Here is a 14,913-nt window from a genome sequence, read left to right as displayed (position 1 = left end):
TAAAATATTTACAAAAATGTGAGCGGTGTACTCACTTTTGTGAGATACTGTATTAGATGGTAAGGGGCCATGTATATTTGTTGAAATAGGACATAATACATGAACTTTTCTACTGTCGGGTGTGCTCCTGTGTCTGTTTCATATATTTGAATATAATGCTGGGTTTTCATATATAAAGCAGTTTGTATTACAAGTTAGCAATCATTCGCAATCACTGACCTGAGCAAACCCTGGAGGCGTTCTACCGATTGGGATGCGGACAAGGGAAACACAATGCGATACCGCTGAATAACAGACATTCCATACTGCAATAGAGAGTCAAAGGATTCTGCCAGCTCCTTCCTCTGGAGATAATTAGGAGGAAAAAAACAAATCGTAAAAGCACCTCAATTACAAGAACGATGGATATGATCATTTACCAACATTATTGTTTTGTACAATACTTGTGAATATCTACTTGATGTAATACATACCTTCTGTACAGGTAATATACCATAGATGCTTTACAGCTGATTTTTTATACTTATAGTGGGGCTGTTTCTTTAACAAAATTGAATCATGTCTTTGATAGAAGAGGAATAAGAACTGGCCATACATTATACAATTTTCTTCTTCAATTTTCCTTAGATTAGATTTGCCAAAAACCATATAACATGAGGTCAAACCTAAACACTTTCAATTTGTATGCAATCAGGAAGGCCCTTGCAATGCATAGTTGAAGGTAAATCTAAATAAAATTGAATAAGAAAGTCGTATAGTGTATGGCCAGCGTAAGAGGGGATACAAGAACATTAATGGCCCACACAGTGAATTATATTCAAAGTCCTTTATATTAACTACTTCAATACAGAGCAGTTAGACCCCCTTCCTTCCCAGACCAATTTTCAGCTTTCAGCACTCTCACACTTTGAATGACAATTGCTCAGTCATGCTACACTGTAACCAAACAAAATTTTTATCATTTTTTTCACACAAATAGAGCTTTCTTTTGGTGGTATTTGATCACAACTGGGTTTTTTTTTCTTCGTGATATAAGCAAAAAAAAGCAAAAATTTTGAAAAAAAAAAACACTTTTTTTTAGTTTCTATTATACAATTTTGCAAAAAATTAATTTTTCTTCATACATTTAGGCCAAAATTTATACTGCTACATATCTCTGGTAAAATTAACCCAAATTAGTGTATATTATTTAGTCTGTGTGAAAGTTATTGAGTCTAGAAGCTATGGTACCAATTACTGAAAATTGATCACACCAGATGTACTGATGGCCTATCTCCTTTCTTGAGGCCCTGAAATGTCAGGACAGTACAAATACCCCCCAAATGACCCCTTTTTGTAAAGTAGACAGTCCAAGGTATTTAGTAAGAGGCATGGTGAGTTTTTTGAAGTTATAATTTTTTCCCACAATTCTTAGGAAAATTAAGAAAAGAAATTTTTTTTCTTTTTTTTCCTAAAACGTTGTCAATTTATAGGATATTCCTAACACATAGCATGTACACAGCAAAAATGACACCCCAAAATACATTCTGCCACTCCTCCTGAGTATGGCAATACCACATGTGTGAGACTTTTTCACAGCCTAGCCATATAGAGGGGCCCAACATCCAAGGAGCATCATCATGCATCCAGGCCACTTGCCTAGGCCTATTTTTGACATTTGGTGTTTACAAGCTAAAATCAGTTGTTTTGCTAGAAAACTGCTTAGAACCCCCAAACATTATATATTTTTTTTTAGCAGAGACCCTAGAGATTAAAATGGAGATTATTGCAATATTTTTTATCACACCGTATTTGCGCAGCGGTCTTCCAAACGCAATTTTTTTGGAAAAAATTCACTTTTTTTAATTAAAAAATAAGAAACCAGTAAAGTTAGCCTAATTTTTTTCCATAAAGTGAAAGATAATGTTACGCCGAGTAAATAGATACCCAACATGTCATGTTTCAAAATTGCGCACGCTCACGGAATGGCGACAAACTTTGGTACTTAAAAATCCCCATAGGTGACAATTTAAAAATTTCTACAGGTTGCCATCTTTGAGTTACAGAGGAGGTCTAGGGCTCAAATTATTCCCCTTGCTCTAACGATCGCGGCGATACCTCACATGTGTGGTTTAAACACCGTTTACATATGTGGGCGGGGTTTCCGTATGCGTTGCTTCTGCGCGCGAGCTAACGGGGACAGGGCACTTTAATTTTTTTTTTTTTTTTTTTTACTATTTATTTTATTTATTATTTTTTATTTTTACACCGTTTAACAAAAAAAAAAAAATTATCATTTTTATTTCTATTACAAGAAATGTAAACATTACTTGTAATAGAAAAAGGCACGACAGGACCTCTTTTTTGTGAGATCTGGGGTCAAAAAGTCCTCAGATCTCACAAGTACACTAAAAGATAGAAAAAAAAAAAAAATTATTATATAAAATGAAAAAAAAAAAAAAAGGACCTTTAAACCGGTTGCTAGGCAACAACATTTTCCATAGCTCCGGTCCTCCAAGACCATAGAGTCAAGTGAGGGCAAGCTTGCCCTCACTCAACATCCTGTCTGTGAGGAACCCGGGACCGGATCGTTTTCCCCGCTGCCGGCGGGTCCGGTAAGCGGGGAAAAGGACCGGACGCGGCAGGAGGGGGGGGGGGGCACCTCTTCCGCCATCCCGGAAGGGTGATCCCACGGCGAATCCGCCGCTGGGACCACCCTTATCGGAAAGCCAACCGTCCACCGTTTAAAAAAATACCAGGGTTATGGCAGCTATCTGCTGCCATAACACCGGTATTTAGGTTTAAACGGAGGACGTATATAAACCTTTTTGGACTTGGACATGGTGGCTGTATGAAGGGTGACAGGTACTCGGGTACTTTGTTGGGCAGGTGACAGGTACTCTGGTACTGATGAGCAGGTGGCAGGTACTCGGGTACTCCGATAGGCAGGTGACAGGTACTCGGGTACTCTGATGGGCAGGTGATAGGTACTGATGAGTAGTACTGATAGGTGATACTGTACTGATGGGTACTGATGATCAGTACTGATACGTGATAGGTACTGATGAGTACTGATGAGTAGTGATGGGTACTGATGAGCAGGCGGCAAGTACTCGGGTACTTCAGGCGTCAGGTACTCTGATGAGCAGGTGGAAGGTACTCGGGTACTCTGATGGGTAGGTGACAGGTACTCGGGTACTCTGATGGGTAGGTGACAGGTACTCAGGTACTCTGATGACGGGTACTCCGTTGACATCAGAGTACCCGAGTATCCGTCATCAGAGTACCCGAGTACCCGTCATCAGAGTACCCGAGTACCCGTCATCAGAGTACCTGCGTACCCGTCATCAGAGTACCTGCGTACCCGTAATCAGAGTACCCGAGTACCTGTCATCAGAGTACCCGAGTACCCGTCATCAGAGTACCCGAGTACCTGTCATCAGAGTACCCGAGTACCTGTCATCAGAGTACCCGAGTACCTGTCATCAGCCCATCAGAGTACCCGAGTACCTGTCATCAGAGTACCTGATGGGCTAGTGACAGGTACTCGGGTACTGTCACATGGCACATACTTACACATGGCACATACTTTGATGGGCTAGTGACAGGTGCTCTTTATTGGGGGGGGGGCAATCAGTGTGTTTAGGGTGCACTGTAGTTGGTAACTAACTGTTACCACAATCTCCTCCTCACACAGGATCAGTGTGTGAGGAGGAGAACACAGTGACAGCTAGTTACCGTGTTCTCTGTTGACATTTGTGACCGGCTGTGATTGGAAACAGCCGGTCACGTGGTAAAGAGCCAATTTCATTGGCTCTTTACCTAGATCGGGGATCGACTCTGTCCGAGGGACGAGCCTCGTCCCCGATCGCTGCTCTGTGCGCCCCCGGGGGCGCGCATGGCAGAGAGAACGAGCGGCTCGTGCTGGAGCCGCTCATGTGATCGGCTGTGATTGACACAGCCGATCACATGGTAAACAGCCAATTTCTATTGGCTGTTTACCTTGATCAGGGATGGGCTATGTCCGAGGGACGAGCCTCATCCCTGATCGCTGCGATGCGCGCCCCCGGGGGCGCGCAGTAGCAGCTAGAGCGGGCGGACGTCATATGACGGCCGCCCGGAACGGTAAAGCCATCCTGCCGGCGTCATATTACTATGCGCCGGTATGGATGTGGTTAAAGCGGTTTTAAACCCAAAACCAACAATTTGATATATTACAGTTTACCAATCATTAGATGTGGTGGCTGCACTAGTTTTCTTTTTTGTAGGCTTTTTTCCTCTGTTTTTACCGGTTAATCTGGCCCATAACGCACCACCTGTAATAGAGTGCCTCCACTCTGGATGAAGGAGCACAGGGGCACCTTTGGACAGCATCGTTGTCAGTCTGGGGGGAGTGGAGTGTTTGATGTGGTAGCAGATCTAGATATACTAACATACTGAAGCCAAAATCTAGTTAACACTTTTAAGTAGTTACAGCAACAGTGTTTTTATTGCTTTTGAGAAAAAGGTTTTACATAAATGAAAAAAGTCTGATATTGTAAGAACCCCTGTCAGTGGTAAATGGTTTGTCTCATCCCTGTCATAGCTACTTTTGCAAGACAGCTTGTTCTTTTGAAAAACAGATTTTTTAGCCAAATAACCAGCTGAAAATAAGGGAAAGAAAACAAATACAGCCAGCACATGTAAGAATTGGTAAGCTGCAATATAATGCATGTTTGCTTTTAGGTTGAATTTCACTTTAAAGTGGTTCTAAAGGCAGAAGATTTTTTTTTTTTTTGCAAATATAACTTATTTAGAACACAGAGGATAAAGTGCAATAGAACAATAAAGGCATTACCAGTTCATCTTGCAGTCGTCCTTGGACCCATAAATACTCAATACTTGTTATGTGGTGCAGCAAGCAGCTACTGCTGAATTCCAGACTCTGGTACAATTTACTATATGCAAGCCACTGCCTGGAAGGAGAAAGATCAGTAAATATTAATGCAGGTGCATCTCAAAAAAATTAGAATATCATCAAAGTAATTTTTTTTTCAGTAATTCAATTCAAAAAGTGAAATTCATATATTTTATATAGATGTGTTACACACAGAGTGATATATTTCAAGCATTTATTTCTTTTAATTTTGATGATTATGGCTTACAGCTAGTGAAAACCTGAAATTCAGAAGCTCAGAAAATTAGAATAGTACATAAGACCAATAAAAAAAAAAAAAAAGAGAGATTTTTTTATAAAGAAATGTTGGCTACTGAAATGTATGTCCATCTACAGTATATGTACAGTATAGTATGCACTCAATACTTGGTCGGGGCTCCTTTTGCATGAATTACTGCATCAATGTGGTGTGGCATGGAGGCGATCAGACTGTGGAACTGCTGAGGTGTTATGGAAGCCCAGGTTGCTTTGGTAATGGCCTTCAGCTCATTTGCATTGTTGGATCTGGTGTCTCCTCTTCTTGACAATACCCCACGGATTCTCTATGGGGTTTAGGTCAGGCTAGTTTGCTGGCCAATTAAGCACAGTGATACCATGCTCATTAAACCAGGTGTTGATACTTTTGGCAGTGTGGGCGGTGCCAAGTCCTGCTGGAAAATGAAATCAGCATCTCCATAAAGCTGGACAGCAGAGGGAAGCATGAAGTGCTCTACAATTTCCTGGTAGAGAGCTGCGGTGACTTTTGACTTGATAAAACACAGTGGACAAACACCAGGAGATGACATGGCTCCCCAAACCATCATGGACTGTAGAAAATGTTGCGTTTCATTTGGAAATCAAGGTCCCAGAGTCTGGAGGAAGAGTGGAGAGGTACAGAATCCAAGTTGCATGAGGTCCAGTGTGAAGTTTCCACAGTCAGTGATGATTTGAGGAGCCATGTCATCTGCTGGTGTTGGTCCACTGTGCTTTATCAAGTCCAAAGTCAGCGCAGCCCTCTACCAGGAAATTCTAGAGTACTTTATGCTTCCCTCTGCTGAGCAGCTTTATGGAGATGCTGACTTTATTTCCCAGCAGGACTTGGAACCTGCCCACACTGCCAAAATTACCAATACCTGGTTTAATGATCATGGTATCACTGTGCTTGATTAGCCAGGAAACTCGCCTGACCTAAACCCCATAGAAAATCTGTAGGGTATTGTGAAGAGGAAGATGAGAGATACCAGACCCAACAATGCAGACGAGCTGAAGGCCGTTATCAAAGGAACCTGATCTTCCATATCACCTTAGCAGTGCCACAGGCTGATCGCCTCCATGCCACGCCGCATTGATGCTGTAATTCATGCAAAAGGAGCCCTGACCAAGTATTGCGTGCATACTATACTGTACATAGACAAACTTTTCAGTAAGCCAACATTTCTACCTTTAATACCTTTTTTTTATTGGTCTTATGGAATATTCAAATTTCCTGAGATACTGAATGTTGGGTTTTCACTAGCTGTAAGCCATAATCATCAAAATAAAAGAAAGAAATGCTTGAAATATATCACTCTGTGTGTAACGCCTCTATATAAATTATAGGAGTTTCACTTTTTGAATTGAATTATTGAAATAATTAACTTTTTGATGATATTCAAATTTTATGAGATGCACCTGTAATAGTTATAATAGTGATAACAGAGATGATAGTAATGAAAGGGAACAGATATAACATCTAATGATCAGAGGTCATTGAAGCCTAAATGCAGAAGGATATGCATTAATATGACAATAACTTTATGACTATTTTTGCTACCTAAATAATTTTGGAATTGTGTTTTAGAGGCATACGAGGCTTTTCTTGGTATTCCGTTTTAATAAATTAACAGTTTTTTTTTTTGCAGGCTTAAATTGGACAAACGTGTTTTGTATTTGTAAATTATTTTTTTTTTAAACTGTAATTGTACCTGTTAATAGGATCTTTCATTTTAGTCATGTGACTAGAAGTATCAAATATTGGATGCACTTTTAAGTAAGAATTCTTATGTACCGTTACCCCTGCAAGGGCTGCTGAATTTTCGCATCCTTCGTTACGCACAAGGCCAGACAACAGGAATTTTTGCAGCTTTCATGCAGACTCAAGAAACAGTCCAGGGGATGTTTGCTTTGTTTTTTGTTTATTTAGGGGGTTTAAACTTGGATGGGGAGTGGAAACATGGGATGCCCAGAACTGTAGAACTTGAAAACAACTAGAGGCTTTGCTAACTTTCTGCTAGGAGTTAACGTTGCAAAGCTGTCCTGCCATAGGATTAATGGTACTGCAAAACAGATAGCAAAAGTTCCAAAAGCTGAATACATGAATACAGGCACTACTTCGTAGAGAAATGCAAATGCACCTGGCTGCTCTTGAATCCCCAGCTAGAGGTGTAGGGTAGGGTGGCTTTCTTGGTGGTGAACTTTCACTAAGCTGCCCCTTAGTCAAGGACAAAGCAAAGTATGCTTTCCTTTGCTATCCCTCCTCTATCCACGCTGAGTGGTGTGAAGAATAAAGGCTACTCACTCAGTTCCTCTTGAGTTAATCCTGAAGTCCAGATAGTTGCTGAACAGGCTTCCTGCTGAACAGGCCAAGCTCCTAACTGCCAAGGTGCCTCAGTTAAACCTAGCTGAGGCTGGAAAGGAATTTGAATCTTCTGCTCTCTTGCTCTCTTCCACTAACTTCTTCCTTTTGCCCAGGGACAGAGCCCCCCAGCACAGGGGTCCCCTCCAGGCAACTGGACCCTGCTCTCACATGGCCAGGCTCCAGAACATTTATGACCTGTCTCCCCACCTACTGGGCCTTACCTAGGGATTGGAGGAGACTCCTTAAATATTTAGGCTTATGCTGGCCATACACTATACAAAAAATCATTCTAACTCATTTTCGAAAAACAAAAAAACCCAACCGTCAGAGCAAACGATCGTGCCATCATGTAATGACCGATAAATCCTTCAATAGACATATATGAATCCTTTTTTTTGTTAGGTTGTTCACATATACCTAGTGCAAACAGTTTGGACAAGAAACACATTAACCTTTTCATTTATCGTTCGTTCGGCAGAAAATTTCCAAACTTGTCCTTTGTTTTTTCGGCTCAAAAACGTCACAACCGAATAGGGCCCATTAACTGGCCAAAAACGAAGGAACTGTCCAAATGACCAAATTTCGGCTGATTTTTCATATAGTGTATGACCAGCATTAGACTCTATTCCTCACTCTCTAAGTTCCAGAACTTTCTAGCAAGTTACAGAAGTCAGGGGGAGGTAAAAGAAAACCAGTCTTTGGAGCTCTACAAGCTAACACACAAAAAGTAATCCCAGCTCCTCTGCCTACAGAGGAGCCCAACTAAATGTTCCTACTCAGTATACTGAGGGTTCTACACTTATTATTTGTTTGAAGCTGAGTTTTTTAACTTGATTTACTAAAGTGAAATGAGTTGAGGTGCAGCGATGTGAACCTATCTTAATTATGGGCAAGAAATCGTAGCTTTGATTAATCTGATTTTGCCAATATGCTGGGTCTATATAGACATGCATTGGTTTATCAAAACAGTGTAAGAATACATCAAAGCATAACTGTTTTATTTACAAAACATACTTCTGTAATGGTAGCTGGACTTTCATGAGGTAAACCTAAGGGACCATTAGGGCTTTTCTACATGATTTAACATTTAAAAAAATAAAGGATTCACTGGCTTCAGCACTTTTTTGTGTATGCACATCAAGAATTCTGACTTGTTGCATGCTTATTTCAGCCAATGAATTGAAGGCAAGAGGTATTTTCAGAAGATGAGCCCATGGACATGAGCAATGGCAGCCTCCATGTTTCTTTGCTTACATGCCTGCTTTATGGATTCTATGTAACCAAAGGAAATATAATGGAGATAAAACTTACGCAAGTCCCTGGTGAAATTCCGACAGGTCTTTTTGTGCAGCGTGTAGGTAGAGTATTGTGGTACCGTGAGGACCAATTTCCCCATTCCATGTGGAGCCAGAAGCCTGATGTATGAAAGAGGACAGATGACAGGTTATGCTATACAAAGGGCATAATTAAATATTTAAAACAAAGAAAAACCCAAAAGATTATTTTAAAGTGAACCTAGACAAAGATCATGCACACTAAAGTGTTTACATATTCTGAACAAGACATGAAAACAAACATTCATTCATATCTGTATCTATAAGCATTGTAGGAATATTCATTTTTAAAGTTTACAACACAGGGACTGAAAGCTTTGCTTCTTTTTCAATGAGATCTGTCACGAACCGGCAGGACTGGTAGTGGATCCTCTGGACCAGAGGCGATGGCGCGGGTTGTACTAGAGGACCGGTTCTAAGCAGTTACTGGTCTTCACCAGAGCCCGCCGCAAGGCAGGATGGATTTGCTGCGGCGGTAACTACCAGGTCGTGTCCCCTAGTAACAACTCAATCTCTCTGGCAGCTGATATGGCGTGGTACACAGGGAGTAGGCAAGAGCGTAGTCGGACGTAGCAGAGGTCAGGGCAGGCGGCAGAGGTTCAAAGGCGAGATGTCGGTAGCAAGGATTTGGCAACAGGCAAAGCAAACAAACACAGAAGGGAACGCTTTCACAGAGGCACAAGGCACAAAGATCTGGGAGGAAGCTGTGTGAGGAGAAGGTATTAATGAGCAGTGCACAGGTGAAGCCTAATTAAGTCAGCACTGCCTTTCACAAACCTTAACCCTTAATAACCAGTTTGGACCAGGCACCAATCACCTGTGCACTGGTCCTTTAGATCTAAGAGTCCCGGTGCGTGTGCGCCCTAGAGAGCGGGGACGCACACGCCGAGACGCAGGAGCGCCGCCTGGAGACACACGCTGTGAGCGTTCCGAGGCCAGCAGGGGGCCTGGAGCAGTGAGCGTAACAAGATCCAGTCAGACATCTAGAGTTAGCAAACAGCAGATGTTTCTAGGCTGTGGAAAACTGACTGAAACCCAACTTTAAAATCTCCCCTATCCTTTACGTTCTCTCTCCCCCTAGGTCTGGGTTTTTTTGTGCCTCCCTTCTGCCTGCTGTGCTGTTCTTCCTGCTTTTCTTAATTTCTTTGTGCCTCCACTATGTTATGGAGACAATAAGGGGGTGTTCAGTAGTCCTAACACCTTAACAGTCAGAGGCACCACAAGGGGGGCATGGGTGGGCTGAAGTACCCCCAAGAACCCCTATAACACCCCAATCCAGTTTCCAGGATCTCTGCTTGCCTGCTTGTCTGCTGGTAGATATACTGCTGATTGCAAAGAGAAGGGCAGCCAGGGTGAAAATTAGCGGTGTCACACAGACTACCATTGTGAGGGAAGCACACTGACAACTGATGCAAGGGGAGCATACTAACCACCAATGTAAGAAGTGCACGCTGACTCCCATTGTAAAGGAAGCACACTGGCCACCATTGTAAGGGGTGCACCCTGATCACCATTTTAAGGGGAGTACACTGATGCCCAATGTAAGGGAAGCGCACAATCCACCAATATATTTGTAACACACTGATTCCCATTGTAAGGGAAGCACCCTAACCACCAATGTAAGGGGAACACACTGATCATCATTGTAAAGGTGCAAAATTCTGACCACAAATGTTAAGAGTTACACTGAGCACTGGCCACTAATATAAGGAACACACTGAGCACGACCAACATTGTAAAGGGGTACACTATGTTTTGACCGACAATTTTAGGTATCACTGTCAGGGCTGGGCTCACAGCAGCTCTCTTCTCTGTGCTCAGGCTGTTCAGCTATCAGTTAATTGTCAGCACCTATTGTTTCCACAGTGGCTCACCTGGTTATCATTATCTGCTACTCAGTCCCGCCTACAGCGAGCCCCTTCTGACTATTTAAGCTGCCTTGTTCATTCCTTTCCTGCCTTCGCCTTGTCAACATATCTGGAGTTTTTTTGCTGTGTTCTGTGAAGGACTTTGCCTGGCTGCCGTCCCTTCTGGTTCCTGATCCTGTTCCTCTGCCTCTGACTACACCGATTTCCTGATCACTGGCTCGTCTGACTTCCCGTTTTGGCTTCCGACCCCTGGCTTATGTTTTGACAAGGTTTATTGTTCTGTAACATTTTTTACCATTACATTAAAGGTGTGATTTTACTGCATTTTCTGTCTCAGTCTGATTCATGGTTCCTGACAGGCACACTAAGCATTGGCCACCAATGTATGGCGCCACACTAAGCAACTAATGTTGTACATACTCCATACACCTCCACACTCTACACGCTACATAGTACTAACCTCTTCACACAATACCGTATGTTTCAAATTTCACAGTGAGGGGGGCACACTAACTGCTGATTTTCAGGGGGTTAATTTTTGTGCAGTGCTGGGGGTTAATTTTTGTACAATGTTGGGGGTTACCTATTGTACAATGTTGTGTAGTGTTGGGAGTTGATTGTTGTGCAGTGGCAGGAGTTGAGTTATTTTGCAATGCTGGGGGATAATTATTGTGTATTGTTAGGAGATAATTAGATTGCAATGTTAGGAGTTAATTAGTATGCAGTTTTGGTGGTTAATTATTGTGCAGAGCTGGGGGTTTATTGTGAAATGCTTGGGGGTTTAATAATGTGCTGGGATTATTGCTAACCCTGAACATGCTGGGGATTGCTGCTGTTTTTTTTTTTTTTTTTATTAGTGGCCCTGCCACTTGCAGGGATTTTCATTGCTGGCCTGAACATTGGTTGGGGATTATCAATTCTGGCCCTAGGAGGACCTAGCCCTATTTTGTTTATCCAAATGGGAAAAGCTGCCACACTCCAAGCCCTACACAATAAAGAAACATCCACTTTTTGACCAAGCCCACTTTATGGCTACACACAATTTTTGACCATGCCCACAGGTGCATGTTACGTGCACCACATTACTCCTAGCAACAGCACAACACCCTCCAAAAATTGTCTGCAGCCATAGTAGGATAACCAAGTGAAAAAAAAAAGAAATGAAGCCTGAAAAAGAGACAACTACCATGCTTAAAGTGGTTGTAACCCTCACATATACCCAGTAAAGTGAACAGCCTCAGATGATACACAGAGATGAGACAAATCCCCCTACATACGTTTTACATGTATATCTGCTGACTTCAGCTTTCTATATTCTTTAGAAAGTGCACATCGTGTTACAATTTTTTCTTCCTGTTTTAGCAGTGGGAAGGGAGTCTAGGCTGTGTGTGTGAGCCGATTGGAGGAAATGCACACCCTCCCCCTACATAGGCAGAGGAATGAAGAAACTTGCAGAGTTGTGCTGTGAATAGAAAAGCTCTCTGCTAATCTGTCTCTAAGTCCCTTCCTTGACACAAATTTTCAGCTGCTTTTATCTCTCGTGTCGGAGAACTTGTAAGAAGTTATCAAGCTGATAATGGAGGAACGGAGCAGCAGAAAGACAGGGGACTTAAGCCCCGTACACAAGCAACGATTATCGGCCGACCGATCGTCCGTCTTTTGTCCAGAGTTGTGTTTTGTTGGTTGGAATGTGCCTAGACTGTAAACAAATTTTCTCGCCCAACAAAAATCTACTTCAGAAGTGATGTCATGTGTTGGTTTGCTTTCTTTGTGTTCTTTCTTCACTGAGCATGCCCAGACTTGCTCATTCGATTTTTCCCTGTCGAAATCTGTACTGAGTGCACGAAAATTGGCCGTGTTTTGACGGTAGACAAAAATTTTATAGTCTGCGCACCAGATTTTTCTCGGCCGAAAAGTCGGAGTCGGTTGTCGGAAGCATCATACTAACAAGCCGAAAATCGGCAGATTGGTCCCTGCCAATTTTCGACGCGTGTGTATGAGGCTTTTAAAAGCTTTGGAGAGAGATGAGTAAACACTACAGATATATGTACCCAGGTGACGGGTGTACATTCACTTTAAGGTAAGCTGCAATATAATTTGTGCTCTTGGGTTTAGACAAAATTTAAAACAGAGAAAAATGACACACTAAGCAAGCAAAGGTTGGCACTAGAAATATTACTAAGAAAATATAATTCCCGGCAACCTAAAGCAGAAAATTCTGCCTGTTTGAATACAGTAAGCGGTATTGTGTCAATTCTGTTACATGGCAAAGCAATGCTAAACTGGAGCAGTGGTATTGTGAGTTTTTTTTTTACAAAAGTTAAAAAATTAAATAAAGCCTAACAAGAGTGCAAGGACCTAAAATCTAACAGGGGATTGAAGGTCAACTTTAATTTTGTGTGTTTAAAATGAAAATTTGTTTCACATTCAGTAATAAATCTGTCCAGAATTTGCAAACTGTCACACTTGACCGCATAGGAATACAGAGGCACAGGTCTGTAAACCTGTAAACCTGTCACAGAGATTTTTCTGAAGACGACAACATGATTTGCAACTAATTTTGGCACTAATTGCTTGTGCTTGATAAATGTCCCCTTTTATGTGTGTGTGTGTATGTGTGTATGTGTGTGTGTGTATGTATGTGTGTGTGTGAATACAACCTAATTAAAGCCTTTTTTAAACATATGAAAAATTGTATACCTGGTTTTGCGTGATCTCATGACGTACAAACTGCTGTAAAAACTGGCGGTGGATGATGTAGCTTGGGTTTTTGCTCAGCATAGTTGCTCTCTGTAAATTCAAATATCAAGACAAATAATTGAATGAAAGCAAAAAGCATGAGCAATAAAAGAGACTGTGCATTCTTCATTGATACTTATTTAAAATATTAAAAATTTAAATAAATAATAATAGATATTATTTAAATGTTTTTATAAACTTTAAAAGACAAAAATACTGATAATTTTTCCATTTTTTTTTAAATGAAACCTATGAAAGTATGAAGACCACCATTGCTGACCTCTTTCTGAAAAGGATAATTTCCTGTCTGTCACAGCCAATCAGGTGTGTGGTGTGCTGCATGCAAATACACAGATAAGGAACATTGTACAGAAGGAAAGCATAGTGTGATCAGAGAGATGACCTCAGTCTGGTATTGCTCTTTCACAGTCCAGTCAGCAAACTGGTAATGGAATAAAGGACTTTAGATGAGTGCTTCTCCTCTATTCAGGAGAAGACTTGTATTTTTATCAGTGAATACAAGCCTTACTCTGGTTGGCTTAGGTGGAGAAACGGGTGGATGACGTCATAATATCTAGGTTTTTGTGGGCACAAATTTTAAGCTTTAATTCCTACCAGTTTAATCAACCAGAATGGGAGAGCCATGGAAGTCCCTCATGAAGTCAAATATGCAGAACATTTTTGTTGACCCCCAGGCTGTAACTGATGGCAGGGAAGGGAAAAGAGGGCAGCACCACCTCAGTGCAGATTAAAAGGTAGATTTATTGCATAAAAACAATTTAAAACTCACAGGAAGGAGATAAAAAGCCAGCATAATAAAACGATCATCTGCATCACTCGGGGGAGGACTTGGGGGTGGAGAGGAGCAGCCACTGGCCTGTGTCGGTGGTGGACGGCACTTCTTGGTTCCTGGGCTGTCTTCTAGCATCCTACGCCACATCCGGAGGTAGCAGGGGGGTGCTTGCGTTCGGAGCATGTGTACTCCTTCTTCAGGCCCCCGGATGTTATATAGGACGCTGGAAGACAGCCCAGGAACCAGGATGTGACTGACACCACCGACACAGCCCGGACCAGTGGCTGCTCCTCTCCATCTCCAAGACCTCCCCCAAGTGATGCAGATGATTGTTTTATTATGCTGCCTTTTTATCTCCTTCCTGTGAGTTTTAAATTGTTTTTATGCAATAAATCTATCTATTATGGTCAGAAATTAAGATGTACCGTGTAAGGTTGGGAGGCAAAAATAACAGAGGATTCCCACAGCGGGAAATTATTCATTGTACCCTGGGACTATGCATAAGAGATAGTACCCCCAAAAAAACTCCTTTTATCACAACTTTAGGTTGGAGGGAAGATGCCTTCTCTAGTTAAAGGCTATGGTGATTGTTGAAGTTAGACTGTCAAAGATCCCCCTCTCTGGCCAAAATAGCTTACCCCTGGATAATGTCACAGGCATTTCCTGCT

At 41.9% G+C, this 14,913-nt stretch overlaps 1 protein-coding gene across 2 annotated transcripts in view; it reads right to left on the bottom strand.

The window, feature by feature from the left end:
- The window catches only part of UNC13D (unc-13 homolog D), a 162,921-nt gene that overhangs the window by 73,479 nt on the left and 74,529 nt on the right, over positions 1-14,913 (bottom strand). For both annotated transcript variants that reach the window (XM_082271700.1, XM_082271701.1), the window contains exons 12-15: positions 13,414-13,503; positions 8,823-8,926; positions 4,817-4,934; positions 220-344 (exon numbers count right to left, since the gene is read on the bottom strand). In XM_082271700.1, the coding sequence (XP_082127826.1) occupies positions 220-344; positions 4,817-4,934; positions 8,823-8,926; positions 13,414-13,503 (437 nt within the window). The remainder of the gene's footprint in view (positions 1-219; positions 345-4,816; positions 4,935-8,822; positions 8,927-13,413; positions 13,504-14,913) is intronic.

The sequence above is a fragment of the Pelophylax lessonae genome, assembly GCF_965119305.1.
Source record: "Pelophylax lessonae genome assembly, chromosome: 11".
Lineage (NCBI taxonomy): Eukaryota > Metazoa > Chordata > Amphibia > Anura > Ranidae > Pelophylax > Pelophylax lessonae.
The sequence above is the reverse complement of the archived record's forward strand: the minus strand, read 5'-3'. Positions and strand labels throughout refer to the sequence as shown.